The sequence below is a fragment of the Rana temporaria genome, chromosome 8 (genome assembly GCF_905171775.1).
Source record: "Rana temporaria chromosome 8, aRanTem1.1, whole genome shotgun sequence".
Classification (NCBI taxonomy): domain Eukaryota; kingdom Metazoa; phylum Chordata; class Amphibia; order Anura; family Ranidae; genus Rana; species Rana temporaria.
The window spans coordinates 48,541,826-48,558,801 of NC_053496.1; the positions used below are offsets into that span (position 1 = coordinate 48,541,826).

Here is a 16,976-nt window from a genome sequence, read left to right on the forward strand (position 1 = left end):
GGAACCTCATGTCACATGGACCTGAGTGTTCATTTAACCCCTGCAGACTGGGCCTGTAGCTACAATAGGCTGAAGGGCCCCTCTTGTGTTTTGTAAACAAGTTTTTCCAAAAGTGGCTTGAAAGCCTAGGATTAGGAATAGCAAAGTGGACTGGTGGTTTTATTACGGGTCCCAAACCTACCATAACTGAAAATGTGCTGTAGGCAGTGTGGCAGGAGATGTATAAAAAACACACCATAAGGGGGCACTACAAGCTGCAAAAGCAGTGTGAAAAGTGTCTTATGGCACAAGCAGCTTTTTTAAAATCTTCATAGTCTGTGTTGTCCATCTCGGTTGGGTACAACCAACCTATTCTTGCAACTGCTACAAAACATTGCATTTTAAAACAATCTCAAACACAATATAGCATTCTTTACACACCTACGTTTTTTTCTGCTAAAAACGGTGGACAAGTTGGCGGAGGCCTCTTGATTTGCAAATTTGTCAGGACCTTCAAACCAACATCCTGTTAGGAATACAAAGACAAGCATGTGAGAAGGAACTACAAAATGATCACGATTAATTAAAAAGTCCACAAATATAAAAAAGAATCAAAAGTATTTGGTGAAGATTTCTTTTTAGTGTGCTGTAATTAGATGCAAACATATTTTACCCAGTACCAGTGTTAGTGAGAGTGTGATAGTACATTGGATGAAGATTAGGTTCAGCATCAGAGAGTTAGGGGTTACATTTTGGGTTGGCCTCAAGGGCAGGTTTACTACCTACTTAACCACTTGCGCTCCAGAATCTACAGTGCCTTGAAAAAGTATTCACACCCCTTGAAATTTTTCACATTTTGTCATGTTATAACCAAAAACATAAATGTATTTTATTATGATTGTTTTGTACAGAGCAGCCCCGATCCTCTTCTTCTGGGGTGCCCCACCGGCACTCCTCTTAATTGGGTGCCACTTTCTATGGGGGCACTCATGTGGGCTCGCCTCTGAGGCCTCGTACACACGACAGAGAAACTCGACGTGCCAAGCCCGTCGAGTTCCTCGACGAGTTCCTTGTTGAACTTGTCGAGAAGCTCGGCAGGCTTGCTTTGCGTACACACGTAACATACCAAAATCTGGTCGTTCTCCGGCGCGATGACGCTCACGACGTATGACGCGACTATAAAGGGGAGGTTTGATTTTGTTGGCGCCACCCTTGGGGCTCCTTTTGCTGATTCCGTGTTTACGCGTGTTAGTAAAAGTTTGGTGAGTGACGATTCGTGCTTTTCAGTCTTTGTGCTTTCAGATTGATCTCTGCCGTTCAGTTTGTACTTGTGTGGGTCATATCTAGGCAATCGAGACGTGCGGTCAGGTCGTATTGTTTTACATTGCGGTCCTGTCCCCGCGTTTTTCATTGTCAGGGTCGTTCTTCATAGGTCTTGCTGTTCTTCACTGCGGTCTGTTTAGTGCAATTCTGATTTGTCGTTCGTAACTAGCCTTGTAGCCATGTTGCAGGCACCTAGTCGTCGCCGACTTCGTGCTAAGCATCTTCTGAGTATAGGTCTGTTTGTTTATGACCTAGACGATGAGGAGTTCATGAACAGGAGGAGGACACGTTCATGGACCAAGAATTGGTTGCTCCGTAGGAACCAATTCTCTCACATGCCTTTGCTGCGGGAGCTTCAGGAAAATAATCCTGTTGATTACAGGAATTTCCTGAGGATGTCTGATCCCGTCTTTCAGCACCTGTTGGCTTTGGTGTCCCCCTATATTACCAGGCAGGACACCGTTATGCGGAAAGCCATCAGTGCTGAGCAGAGGCTAGTTGCCACCCTCCGTTATCTGGCAACTGGGAGAAGCCTTCAGGACTTAAAGTTCTCGACGGGCATCTCCCCCCAGGCTCTGGGCCTCATCATTCCTGACACCTGCTCTGCCATCATCCAGGTTCTGCAGGAGGAATATATGAGGGTAAGTTTTCTCCTTTAATATCACATTTTATGTCTATAATGTATGCTAATGTCTTGTAGTTATCTCCTCCTTCCCTAATTACCATGTCTGGAATATGCTGTGAATGTCCCCTTTGCCCCCATGCATGATGTAAACTTTGATGCCCCTTTTTTGGCCTACATGCATATTTCCCATCACTTACCTCCCCAGCATGCTATCCTGGGCCCCAACCTACCTAGTCTAGTCACTTCCCAATGTATTGTGTTATATCCATTGTAATGTCCCCCCCTCCCCTCCAAAATGTGTTGTAAAGTCTATGTTCACCAATATTTAATTTTTTTTTATTTTAATTTTAGGACTCCAAAACTCATCTAGCCCTCCCCTCCAAAATGTGTTGTAAAGTCTATGTTCACCAATAATCAAAATTAAATTTTTTTAGTACTCCCAAACTCATCTAGCCCTCCCCTCCAAAATGTGTTGTAAAGTCTATGTTCACCAATAATCAAAATTAAATTTTTTTAGTACTCCCAAACTCATCTAGCCCTCCCCCAAACTTGGGCACTGGCCCATCAGAGGGGGTGTTTAATGTGTTAATTGGCGAAATATATTTAGATATAATATGCTAGTTCCCAGAAATGTTATAATGCTTATAATGTCTTTGTATAATCTGCTTGCAAGGTTATGGGGCTAATTTTTTATTTTTTTCTTCCCCAGCTTCCGTCCACACCACAGGAGTGGCAGTCTGTGGCTTTGGACTTCCAGACCCGATGGAACTTCCCCAACTGCGGGGGAGCCATCGACGGGAAGCACGTCCGCATCGTGCCTCCATCCCGTTCAGGATCCCAGTTCTTTAATTATAAGGGGTTCAACAGTATTGTGCTGATGGCGGTGGTGTCAGCACAGTATGAATTCCTTTTTGTGGATGTCGGGATGAATGGACGGGTATCGGATGGGGGAGCCTTCAGGCAGACGGAGTTCGCGCTTCGCCTTCAGGATGATGATCTGTCATTGCCACCGGATGACCAGAATGTAGAAGGCCTGCCATTTGTTTTCCTGGCTGATGAAGCGTTTGCCCTGGGACCCCATCTTATGAGGCCATTCCCTCAGCGCACCCTCACCCCAGAGAGGAGTGTCTTTAATTTCCGGCTGGGCCGAGCACGTAGAGTGGTTGAGAACGCTTTCGGCATCATGGCCAGCCGGTTCCGCCTTTTCCTCACCTCTCTCCACATGGCGGAATATAAGTGGAATACAATTATTTTTGCCTGCTGCATTCTCCACAATTTTTTGCGGAGACAATCTCCAAATTATATGGCCCTGGTTGGGCCCGAGGCACAACATTTGACCCCTGCAGAAACTTTGGCGGGCCTTGAAGCTGGCCACACAGGACTGCCCCCCCAGAGTGCCCGTGAAGTCCGGGACAAATACATGGACTATTTCATGGGTAGGGGGGCAATACCATCTCAATCAAATTTGCCCTAATTGTAGCTTGGAAAAAAATAAATCATAATCTTTTTTCTAAACTTGTTATGTCTTGCTTGTGTTGTTTGGAGTTCTTTACTAAGTGTAACTAAGTGTATTTTCATTATCAACTAGCAAACATTTCCCAGGTGACCCCCAAACCAAACACATAGAAAATTTTAAGTATTTTAGGAAAAACACCACACACTTTTTTGATGTTCAAAAGCTCTTTATTTTCTTAATTTTTTTATTTTTATTTTTTCATAAATACCCTACAAAAATTTTTGGTATATTTTCTCATACAATATACAATCATTTTTGTCTTTTTGTTGGTCATTTTTCTCATACAATATACAATCATTTTTGTATTTTTTTTGGTTTTTTTTCTCATACAATATACAATCATTTTTGTATTTTTGTGGGTGATTTTTCTCATACAATATACAATCATTTTTGTATTTTTGTTGGTCATTTTTCTCATACAATATACAATCATTTTAGTAATTTTTTTGGTTTTTTTTCTCATACAATATACAATCATTTTTGTATTTTTGTGGGTCATTTTTCTCATACAATATACAATCATTTTTGTCTTTTTGTTGGTCATTTTTCTCAGACAATATACAATCATTTTTGTAATTTTTTTGGTTTTTTTTCTCATACAATATACAATCATTTTTGTATTTTTGTGGGTGATTTTTCTCATACAATATACAATCATTTTTGTCTTTTTGTTGGTTTTTTTTCTCATACAATATACAATCATTTTTGTAATTTTTTTGGTTTTTTTTCTTAATAAACATTAAAATCTGGTTATATTATTTTTTTGGTTTTTTTTTTATTAAATAAAGTATAAAATCTGGTTATATTATTTTTTTGGTTTTTTTTTTATTAAATAAAGTATAAAATCTGGTTATATTATTATTTTTTTTTTTTTTTATTAAATAAAGTATAAAATCTGGTTTTATTATTTTTTTTTTTTTTTTTTTTATTAAATAAAGTATAAAATCTGGTTATATTATTTTTTTTTTTTTTTTTTTATTAAATAAAGTATAAAATCTTGTTTTATTATTTTTTTGTTTTTTTTTTAATTAAATAAACAGCTAAATCTGGTTTTATTATTATTTTTTTTTTTTTAATTAAATAAACATCAAAATCTGGTATTTAAAATTTTTTTGGGTATTTTTTTCAGATTCAGACTCTCCCCAAAACATCCAATAAATGTTTTAATTTAGTTTCCACCCTCCTTGCTCTTTCGTTTATTTTTCTGTTGGCCAGATGTATCTCCTCCACCTCTTCTCTGCAGGCCCATATTTCGGAGATCAGCATCTGTTTAGTATGCCTGTCCAAGCCACCACCTGATCCTGAAATGTGGGACAAAACAATTTTTTTAAATTAGGCAGGCCTACATCTACATTACCTGAAGCTGGGTTAGTTATATGTTACTTTACCTGATGTGGTGGCAGGCTGCGCATCATCACCATCCCTCGGGGGTGTGGCTTGCTGGACTTCTTGCTCCCTTCTTGCTTCATGACGCCCTACGAGAATGAAGAAAATGGAAACAGTATTTTTAGAGCTTATAGGCCTGAAAGAGGAATATGATTCACTTTATAAAATTTCTGGGACTATTGATGTTTAGAAAAACCCCTCAGGGCAAAACACAGGATTGAAGGCATTCACAAAGATCCTGACAAATCTTGTAGCTTTGGTCTACTTTTAAACATGTAAGCCAACAAAGTATACACTGGATCACCTCAGCTCTGTGTGAAGCCCAAAATGGGTTATTAAAGGGGACAACAATTATGCAAATGAGTCCACATGTGTCACCGACTGCTGAGCAGACTCTCCTTTTACTGTATATTTAATTATTAAAAAAAGTTTTGTGGTTTTAATAGCACATCTACATAATTTTCACGATTGATCTCACCACAATTTTAAAAAAATGTCATAATTTGTAGGATTTTAAACACAATATTTAGTCGTTCCGAATGGACGTCCAGTTTGACGACAAATTAGTGTGCATAAAAAAATATTACAGTACAACCTGAAATAAAAAACACATGGCGCGGAACAAATCTTACAAAATATATAACAAACTTACTTCTTCTAATCACTCTCCTGATCCTCTTCATTTGTTCCGGCTCACGTTTCTTAAGGTCACACCACCTTTTCCGGATCTGTTCCTTGGACCTTTTCACTCCAAATTTCTGATGGAGACTCCTCCTCACCTTCTCCATTATTTGGGCCTTGACCTTATTAGGGTACTTATATGGCCCATGCCTCCCATCGTAGTCCTCTGCTTTGAGGATGAGGACCATCTCCACCATTTCCTCAAAGGTCATGTTGGAGGCCTTACAACGGATTCGCCGTGCTGCCATATTCTCCATGTGCTTCCAACAAAAAAAAGATGGAAAAGGGGCGGGGAAAATACGACACCATGAACGTCAGGGGCGGGGAGACGTGCGTAAAGTACCACATGCGCGTGTATAAAGGGCTACCACGTGAGTAAAAGGGGCGTTCACAGTTTGTGGAAGACGGCGGAGATAACGATCGGGTCAAAGACCGGTATGTAACTACATTTTACATGTTTTTCTTGATTGAATGATTTTGTGGCCTACATCTTAGGTTCATAAATTAAAACATAGCCAGTTTGAAATTTGAAGGTAATGGTCCGCTATAGTGCCGTCGTACGTAAACAACGCTTTGATTATGCATTTTGATCCAACTACTGTTGTGTGGGCAATCTCGGTTCTCATCAGGATGTCTTCTAAAAACAAGTCGGTTTAAACATGATGCAAATGGTCGCTTTTATGTCTTGACCAAACTATATCGGGAGTGCTTTTCTCTAACTAACGTTTCATACACAAATGAGGATGAGATCTGGCTTATTAGTTCGACACAACTGGTCATCTGTTTCCTAGGAACTGACCCAACATGATCTGCTGCCAATTCCACCTTGTCGTTTTTGCGACGGAAGATAAGGGGCGGGGGGGAAACATCAATTTTTTTTAAGCATGGGCGGATGTCGTGTGCGGAGTGTATATAAGGCTCGAACACATGTAGCGTCCATACGACCGGGTTGCGTAAGAAAGACGTTTGAACGACAAGCGTGTAGGTATGCTTCGAACTTGGGACAGCAGTGGCATATTCAGGAAAGACAGACATTTAAAGGAGCAATAAGCCAAAATTGTTTGGGGCAGAAATAACTAACTTTACATTATATCAGTCTTGATTTCATGTCCTCATTGTCCCTTTTTGCTTTTAAGCAGCTGTAATCATTTGCATAAATCATCACTTCCTGGTTCTGCTCCCTCTCAAATTTATCAGGGGAGCTTGTCACTGTGGTCTAAGCTGTGTGTCTAAAAATCAACCAAAACAATGCTAATAATTTTAGAAATTAAAATATGCCCTGCTTTTATTTTTTTGGGGTTCTGTGTGTCTCTTTACTTCACAGAAACAATAAATAAATTTAAAAACAAAAGTGAAACTAGAGGCACATTATATGTATGCACTTGTATGTCTCTAGACACTGTAAACAGTCATTTCCTCCAAAAATATAGTTATCCATTAGTGACCCTTTAAGGGCTAGCTTGTGAGAAAGAGTAATTGACTTTATAGATTGTGTAGTGACATTATTTTTTTATCCTTGGTTTTGGACAGGAAAAGATGAATCTCTTTAACCGACCCGACTTCTTGGAGATCTTCATTGATAGGTGGCAAGAACTTCCTGTTCCTGTGGGCCACCAAAGACCCCATCTCTAGAAATAGAGAATTGCGCAAAACTGCACTGGAGAGCCTGCTCCCACTTGTGCGGAGACAGGTGGGGTTTGATGTGACAACTGAACAGTTGGAGGTCAAAATTGGGACCTTGAGAGGCACCTACAGGAAGGCACGCAACAAGGTCTTGGCTTCGATGAGGTCTGGAGCTGGAGCAGGGCGGGTATTTAAACCCAAGTTGTGGTACTACAGCAAACTGAGCTTCCTGGATGAACACCTGGAGGTAAGGGAGTCACTTTCTAGCCTTCGCCCCAGAAGCCACAGAAGGTCCAGCCTTCCCTCCAGCCAACCTGCTGCTCCCTCTGCAGAAGAACCCTCTCAGCAGCCTTCCATCCTGGATGAAGATCCGGATTTGCCCAGCTGGAGCCAGGTATATAGTACTTTCAATGTGCAAATGTGTGGTGTTTAAATGTTGTTAAAGAGATGTAAATTAAGATATTAAAGGTAAATAAAAATTAGATCTAAAAGTGTTATTCCTAAAATTTGTCAGTATTGGCCATGAATTTTTGTGGTGTGATTGACCATAAAACATGGGTCAGAATGATTGGCTTAGCTAAGTCGTGACAAAAAAAAATGCAACAGTCAGGAGCTTAAATAAATAAAACAAAATTTTTTTAAAATAGTAAAACTTTACTTTTTTTCCATACACAGGACGAGACCAGGCAGCAGGAGGATCAGGAAAATGCCAGGCAGGAGGAGGACAGGGTGAGTGGCTTGGACGAGGCTGCAGGCCCAAGTATCTTGGACGTGTTGGCAGGCCCAAGTATCAGTAACGTGGTGGCAGGCCCAAGTGGAGCGGATGAGGTGGCAGGCCCAAGTGGGTTGCACGAGGTTGCTGGGCCAAGCACAAGATGCCAGGTGTCTCCTCTTCGTCTGCGTCCGAGGAGGCAGGTGAGGGATACAAGGGTGCGTGACGCCTCACTAGCCCTCATTCGGGACGCCCATGCAACCCTGCAACAGCCTCCCACTGCTCAGGAGGGATTTGTCACAGTGGTTTTGGCCAAAATGTCAGAAATGACATTAGACCAACGCCTCCTCTTTGAGGGCCTCCTCATCACCCTCGCAAATCAGGGGGTGAGGGGTCTTCTCACGGAGGACACTGTGATTTGCCGCCATCCCCATCCTCACACACCACATAACTCCCAAGCTCCCCCACCTTCTTCTTCTTCTCATGCTCCTTCTCAAGCTCCCCCACCTTCTTCTTCTTCTTCTTCTTCTCATGCTCCTTCTCAAGCTCCCCCACCTTCTTCTTCTTCTCATGCTCCTTATCAAGCTCCCCCACCTTCTTCTTCTTCTCATGCTCCTTCTCAAGCTCCCCCACCTTCTTCTTCTTCTTCTTCTCCTGCTCCTTCTGAACATTCTTCTTCCTCTTCTTCTCCTGCTCCATCTGAACATTCTTCTTCCTCTTCTTCTCCTGCTCCATCTGAACATTCTTCTTCCTCTTCTTCTCCTGCTCCATCTGAACATTCTGCTTCCTCTTCTTCTTCTACTACTCCTCCTCCTTCTACTGCTCCTCCTCCTTCTGCTCCTCCTCCTTCTACTCCTCCTCCTTCTACTACTCCTCCTCCTTCTGCTCCTCCTCCTACTGCTCCTCCTCCTTCTACTGCTCCTCCTCCTTCTACTCCTCCTTCTACTGCTCCTCCTCCTTCTACTCCTCCTCCTTCTACTGCTCCTCCTCCTTCTACTCCTCCTCCTTCTACTGCTCCTCCTCCTTCTACTCCTCCTTCTACTGCTCCTCCTCCTTCTACTCCTCCTCCTTCTACTGCTCCTCCTTCTACTGCTCCTCCTTCTACTGCTCCTCCTCCTTCTACTGCTCCTCCTCCTTCTACTACTCCTCCTCCTTCTACTGCTCCTCCTCCTCCTCCACCTCCTCCTCCACCACCGTCGGCTACTCATCCTCCACCACCTTCGTCTACTCCTCCTCCTGGCATGAGTACTACCCCTGTGGCACCACCTCCAGCCAGGCAGAAGAGGAAGGCTGCTGAGAAGGCTGCAGAGAAGGTGAAAGAGCAGGCTGCAGGGAAGCCACCAAGGAAGGCCTTGAAGAAATCAAGAAAGTGACTCCCTTACTTCCATGTGGTGTACCAGAGTTCAGGCTGCTGTAGTACCACAACCTGGTGACATCTGCCTGCCCTGCTCCAGTTTCTGACCTCGGGGAGTCCAAGACCTTGATGCGTGACTTCCTGAATGAACCTCTCAAGTCCCCATTTTGGCCTCCAACTGATCACCAGTCACATCAGGCCACACCTGGCTGTGCACAAATGGCAGCAAGCTCTCCAGTGCTGACTTTTGCATATAAATTTTTTTTTTATTACCAAAATAAATGGTACCTTTTTTTTTTACAGTTCATACTTGTCCTTGTATTTTTTTACATTTCAATTTTGCAAGTGAGAAGGCAGGTTCTTATTTTTAAAAAATTGGATATAAGGTGTAATTTGAAAGGGACACATGAGATAAGACAAAGCAATAAGGTTTCTATGGGGGGAACTTGACATTACAAAAAATAAAAGGATTTGCATTTTTAAAAAATTTAAAATTAAGGTGATTAAAAGCAGGATTTAAAACACACGACCAAAATAAGGTGACAATAAAAAAAAAAAAAAATATTGAGTCGAGTAAGAAAAAGGTTCCACCTAATTTTAGGGAACTCTGTGTGAATATCGTAAAAAAAAATTATTATATTGCTGTTTTGTGCCCTTAGAAAAAATTGTGTAAAGCGATGCAAATAAACGATTAAATAATGTTGGAAGCGACACGAATGTGCTATCTCCATTCCAAACGCTAGTTTTACCTATGTTGGTCTCCAGTGTCTAAGTTTTTGACAGGTTTCTTAGCATACACACGACCGAGTTTCTCGTTTAAAAAACAGCCCGATGAAGAACTCGTCGAGCCAAAATCCACTGCCATCGAGAAAATAGAGAACCTGCTCTCTATTTGCTCGACGAGTTCCTCGGCGGCTCCATCGGGCCGAAAATGTACACACGACCGAGTTTCTCGACAGAATCCGGCTCTTCACCGAGATTCTCGACGAATTCTGCCGAGAAACTCTGTCGTGTGTACGAGGCCTGAGTCCTGCTGCTGCATCCATTGACACAGACAGCAGGACGCAATCCTGCCCTCTGATCCTGTGTCACTGGATTTGATTGACAGCAGCTGGAGCCACTGCACTCATGCATATCACTGGATCGGATGAGCTCAGGTTAGAAAGGGGGTCTGGGCGGAGCTGCAGCACAGAAGGTTTTTCACCTTAATGTCCACAACATCTAAGGCCTGGTAAGCTGCAATATATAAAATGTTTGTCTCTGTGTTTAGATACACTTAGAGGTTTAGGTTGAGGTTTAGGGTAGGTTGATGTTAAAATAGACAAAACAAGGTATTTTTACTTCCTTCTCCCACAATTAGATTTTTTTTTAGGAGTTTTTAATATTTTTGTGCTTCCATGTTTTTTGCCTAGGTGAGAATGACTTTGCACACCTGGTGCCTCACAGCACAGATTCCACATGTGCTCAGATGTGCCAAAGGGCTCTGCCCAGCCTTTGAGACTCGGATGAGATCTTTGGCACATCTGGGCACACGCAGGGGGTTCCTCTGCACATGCGCAAAGACACTACAGTTATAAAGGTCACAGATCACAGGTTGTCTGCACAAGCAGGGGGAACCTCAGAACAGCATCGCAGGTCTCTGCCAGGCTCTGAAGTCCTTGCAGAGCCTTTCAGATCGTCCACACATTGCCAGATTTTACAACATGGGGGATGGAGTCAGCATTACATGACTGATGTTCCTCTTTAAGGCCGGGTACTCACGGACAAAAATGTACGGTGAAAGTGGTCCGTCGGACCGTTTTCACCGTACATGTCTGCCAGAGGGCTTCTGTACGATGGTTGTACACACCATCGTACAGAAGTCCGCGCGTAAACAATACGCGGGGCGTGTCCGCGGTGTCGCCGCGCCGATGACGCGGTGTCGCCGCGACAATGACGCGGCGACGTGGGCGGCCTGCCTTTAAAATGCTTCCACGCATGCGTCGAAGTCATTCGACGCATGCGAGGGACGGCGGGCGCCTGGACATGTACGGTAGGTCTGTACTGACGACCGTACATGTCCGAGCGGGCAGGATTCCAGCGGACTGTTTTAAAACAAGTCCAGGAATATTTGTCCGCTGGGAAAAGGCCCGGCGGGCAAATGTTTGCTGGAATTCGGCCCGCTCGCGCCCACACACGACCAAACATGTCTGCTGAAACTGGCCCGCGGACCAGTTTCAGCAGACATGTTTGGTCGTGAGTACGGGGCCTCAGTGTTTGGCCCGGAGTTCAGCATTACGGTATGTAACAATTATTTGCAAACTATATTATTATACAGGATTTAGATAGCGCACTTTGCGTTTTATACAAACTATACACATATTGACAATCAAACTCTAATGCCGCGTACACACGGCCATTTTTAATGGTCTAGAAAAAACAACCTTTTTTTTCAACCCGATTCTTGTTAAGCCTGCCTTGCCTACACACGATCGTGAAAAACAAATGCTCTAGCAAAGCGTGGTGACGTACAACACGTATGACGGCACTATAAAGGGGAAGTTTCATTCGGATGGCGCCACCCTTGGGGCTGCTTTTGCTGATTTTGTGTTAGTAAAAGTTTGGTGAGAGACGATTCGCGCTTTTCAGTCTTCGTGCTTTTCAGTCTGTCACAGCGTGACGAATGTGCTATCTCCATTACGAACGCTAGTTTTACCAGAACGAGCGCTCCCGTCTCATAACTTGCTTCTGAGCATGCATGTTTTTTTCACGTCGTTAAAGCCTACACACAACCGTTTTTCATGAATAGAGCCTGTTCTAAATTTGTAATGGCCATTTTTCACGTCATGAAAAATACTCTGGAGCCCACACACGATCGTTTTTAATGACATTAAAAAAAAAAAAAAACATTTTTCACGTCATGAAAAACGGTCGTGTGTACGCGGCATAACTTCTGATTTTCTGCAGGTCTCTGGGTTTTCCAATTCTTATCGGCACACCTGAAATAAGTCGAGTACATCCACAAGGTTACTAGAGGATTGATACCACCACCACCACCAACATTTAACGATTGAGTTCTCCTTAACACCCTCAGGATATCCTCCTCTGACCGAGTACGGAAACAAACTGAAGACCTGAAAAATAAATTGTTTGGGTTATAAAATGTGCTGTCTCTTTTGCAGGGTACGTGTGAAAGAGCTTCTTCTCGATAGTGGCCATTATACTGAACTTGAGCTGTTACAAAATAAGACTTTAGACCTAATGCACAAAGTTATAAAGCAAGGATAAGGCTCTTTAATTTAACCGTTTGACTCTAATTATCAAATCTCATTGGACATAGCTGAAAATAACTGTCACTTTTTTTTCTTTTAAAGTATGATTATCCCGGTGTCTTAGCTTTATGAGGCTCTTAGACCCCTTTCACACTGGAGCGTATTGCAGGCGCTATGGCGTTAAAAATAGCGCCTGCAATCTTCCCTTAAACAGCTGTCACATTCATTCCAGTGTGAAAGCCCGAGGGCTTTCACACTGGAGCAGTGCGCTAGCAGGACGGTAAAAAAAAGTCCTGCTAGCCGCATCTTTGGAGCGGTGAAGGAGTGTGTTTACCGCTCCTCCACTGCTCCTACCTATTGAAATCAATGGGACAGTGCGGCTATACCGCTGGCAATACGCTGCTGCAGCATTGAGGGCGGTTTTAACCCTTTCTCGTAAAATCGCCCCGCTAGCGGCCGTAATGCACCGCGAATCCGCCCATAGCGTCGGCAGTAAAAATAGCTGCGTTTTACTGCCGGCGCTATGAGCGGCTCAGTGTAAAAGGGGTTTGTGGACTTTTTTTCCAATGAACTGCAATGGAATGTAAACCAACAGTGTGAGCAGGCCCTGATAAAAAAACAATGGGGGGAATTAACAAAGAGTTGCGTCCACATCTCTTCTAAATTTGGAACATGAAGAAGATATCTAACAAAAGGGGTGCAAGCCACTTTGTAAATTAGGAGCAATCCATTCTCTGTTCTATGACTGTGGCAGGCATGGCATACAGCACAAAGAAAAGAGAGCTGGAGCTGCCTCCCTCTCTGCCTGTCCAACCCCCCCTGCTCAGATTAGAGAAAGGAGGAGTGGGTGTTAACCCAGTGCAGTCTCTGCTTGTGTAATGCAATCACTACACGGGCAGAGAGAGAGATGTGAACTAACAGCTGACATCCCATACAACAAGGTTGCCCCTGGTGAGGATTTGTGGCAGTTCTCTATATGGGAAAACTACCATGTTCCCTCTGTTAATCAGGTGCAGAACTATGCTAGTTTCTATTTAAAAATATATAGGAAATAAGTGCAGCGCAAAAATCAACTAAATCAATTGCAGGATAATAAATAATACATACCGTAAGTGGATACATAAAGTCCAATAAAGTGAAAAAAATCCAAAAATTGTGTGACAACAACTTCTAAGAATCTTCACCGGTGACTTTTAGCTTCAAAGAAAAAGTGATCCCTCCACCTTTAGAAATGGCTACTCTCACCTTAAGGTATGGACCCCTGTTTTACCAGGCAGTCATACAAGCAGAGATCAAAACACCAGGTTGATGTGTTTAAGACAGACTCCACAAACTCAGCAGCATTGGGATCATGAATAAAAAAGACACATATCTAAGTGCTCTCTGTATAACAAGCTAAAATGTATTAAAAATATGTTGCAGGCTACTCACATTAGCCAGTAAGGAAAACGGCAGCAAATCTGTACACACAGCTGTACAACATTTGCATAGTTAGTACAGCGGCTCTGACTGGAGCTGACAATTTTTTTTGTTCACCCGCTGGCGTGTTACTAATCATCGATGGGGGACCTGAGCCTCAAACAATGCAGACAACTGCCTTCCTGAAATTGAGTTTTAATTAGAAGTCCTCCTTCACATCAGAAGTCCCTCTATCACTTCAGAGTACCCAACATCACATCAGAGCCCCTCCCTCATATCAGAGCCCTCACCCCACATCTGCAGCATCCCCCCCATCATATAATTCTCTCATCACATCAGAAGTCCCGCCCTTTCCATCAGAGTCCCCCCTATACCTCAGAGTACCCCCTAATATGTCAGGGTGCCCCCAATATATCAGAGTCTCCCCCATCCCTTCAGAGACTTATCTTACTACATCAGCATTGCAGTGGGCAATAGGTGGAGCAGGTCTGGACAGAGGTGCAGTCTGTCTTCTCCTGAACGCAGGGGGTGGCCCTGCATGCCACCTGCCCTGCATTAGCGTCAAGCATTGGTAGGCCGGACAGTGTGCACCCTGGCTTTAGATTTTCATTGGCTGTTATGGTGTCCGCAATATGGAAGCACATGTGGCTTATCCTGGGCTAACTGTGTTCAAAATTCTCTGCACCCTGGTCTAGAAACTTTGAGCTATGAAACATCAACATTACAGAACAAGACCAGTTGAATTTGACTTATTACTACTAGTTCTAGCATGACCTACATAGATGAGAACCTTCACAGGCAAACTGGTCCTGTGCTAATTTTAAAGGGGGCTGTCATTCATGCATGAATGGACATCAGTGCAACAAGTGCCAAGGTTTATCTCTGTAAGTACACATACAGGTGCTGCCCGCTGTATAATTTTGTATATACAGTATTTTGTTCTTCATTTTTATTTTATATAAATACAACAATAGGTTAAAATTTTTAAGGAGAGATTTCCTACTGGGTGCCCATCACTGCGGCACGTACATCATCTCGTGATGGTACTGTTTAATTGCGTTACTCATGGGATTTACGTATGTGCAATTTCCATAATGGTACTGGAAACAAGGCCAGGAACGCACGCGCCCAGTGCCATCTTACATCGGGTAGTGACCGCCATGGTTATTTTAGTTTTAAACTTATTCCCACATAAATTTTCATTGGACATCTTTTCTATTTAAACGCAATGACCAGAAGGAACTCCCAACCCAGATGATGTCAGATTTGACAAAACGCGTTGGTTCAAGTTCCCATCAAGGCCATTGCGTGCTACATGCTTATCTCCTATGATCATATCTGTGTTGGATTATTTGAACAGCGATGTATTCTCGTAGTTTGTGTAAGTGTTCTATGCATTTTCAATACATTTTTATATTACGGTTTTATACTATGTGTGGATGCTTGCTGTGTCTTCACATGTACTCACGGAATGGTAAGATTTGATTGAGCAAGCGGTGTCCCTTCCCATTGAGCCCCTTTTGAAGATCTGTAGTTGCTCTTTGCTACTGTACAGATGAAATATACCCTTGGTGATCTACCAGCTCATGTGATTCAGTACCGAATGGTATTCACGTTTTTTGGTAAGCATGTTCAATTTTTCTGGTGGTAGATCTCTGCATTTTGGTATAATCCAGGGAACACATGAACACTCTTGTTGGTTATCCATATTAATCCAGATAATTATCACGGTGACCCGGATAGCACTCACATCCATCAATTTTCTGGACTTTATTATTATTTATTTTGCTTTGCACATTGGCACTTGTTTTGCATTGTATGGTGCACCTTGTCATTTTAATGTTTAATATACATTGATTTCTCCTACCATTGATCATTGATATTTTTTTATCATTATACATTTTTAGACTTGTTTGTTTCAATTGATTTGTATTTTTAGCACTTTATTTGGTACACAATAGCACTTTGATACTTGAGTGTATCATACACTATTTTTGTGTCACTTTCAGCAATAGCACTTGTTTATTATTTTGTTTTTATACACAGTATGTCAATTGTGGCGCTAGCAGGTTTTCTTATAGGCTATTAACACAGTATTTCCTATACAGTATACATACAGTTACTGCTCGCTGTACAAGTCCTTTTCTTAACCCCAAACTGACATTTTTCCTTACCATTTCATTGGTTAATTCCTTATCTTCAAAACCGATCTGGACGCTTTTATCTACGGCACGTAGTGCACACAAAGACTTGGCAGAGGAGGCAATGAGGAGGTCGACTTCACCTTTTGGGAGGGACTCCGAGCTTGAAAACGTCAACGTTGCCTGCAAGGGAAGCAATAGATTATCAATGCTATGAACAAAAACAAAAACAAGATGTTTCATAACCAAGTGATGCTAACTAGGGATAAGATTCTGGATCGTGTCACACATGAACTTGACCCATACCTAGACTGCTTGCGGTTCAGCAAATTGATGACACACTCGCCATATTTGGACAGTTTGCCTACCAGAATCATCAGCGGCTATATTGTCAAAGCAGCGAGCCAGGGATCCCAGGTACCATCCTTGACCAAATATATGGTCAAGACCATATCTGTCAATAATATCAATCAGGAATCCCAGGGACTGTTTGTTGCATTGCATTTGTGCTTTCAGAATCTTTCTTAGTGGTGGTAGATGGCAGGGAATTTTTTTTCTTCATTGATTGACAATGGTTCTACATCACTGGACAACATGATTTGCAGTGGATTTACTCTTTGTGAGAATGGGTAAGGGATACTAATGCACCTGTGTACTCATGGGAAGGGGGGATATCTGGAAGCCCCCTTATTATAAAAGGAAGTCCTTTCGCCACAAACTCCCACATTCTTGTGGGGTATTGAAAATACACCAAAAAAACGCGCTCATGATCATCTACAGTTCATAATAGACCCAGTATTAATGGGAGAAGATAAGTTTCAGATAAAAAGTTTAGGAAGAAAATCCATTTATTACAGATGAACTCCAGAAATATGGTAAAAAGTCTGTATAAAAATATGCACAGTGCTATATAAGCTGTATACATGGGATGTAAATTCCACAGGCAGCTACCATCAGGTTCACAGG

The 16,976-nt window shown here is 42.5% G+C and overlaps 1 protein-coding gene across 1 annotated transcript in view; it reads right to left on the minus strand.

Moving 5' to 3' along the window:
- Positions 1-412: 412 nt before the first annotated feature.
- The window catches only part of LOC120910394 (alpha-2-macroglobulin-like protein 1), a 36,693-nt gene continuing 20,129 nt past the window's right edge, over positions 413-16,976 (minus strand). Inside the window, exons 2-4 of the mRNA XM_040322151.1 lie at positions 16,044-16,193; positions 12,178-12,312; positions 413-505 (exon numbers count right to left, since the gene is read on the minus strand). Of these exons, the coding sequence (XP_040178085.1) occupies positions 413-505; positions 12,178-12,312; positions 16,044-16,193 (378 nt within the window). The remainder of the gene's footprint in view (positions 506-12,177; positions 12,313-16,043; positions 16,194-16,976) is intronic.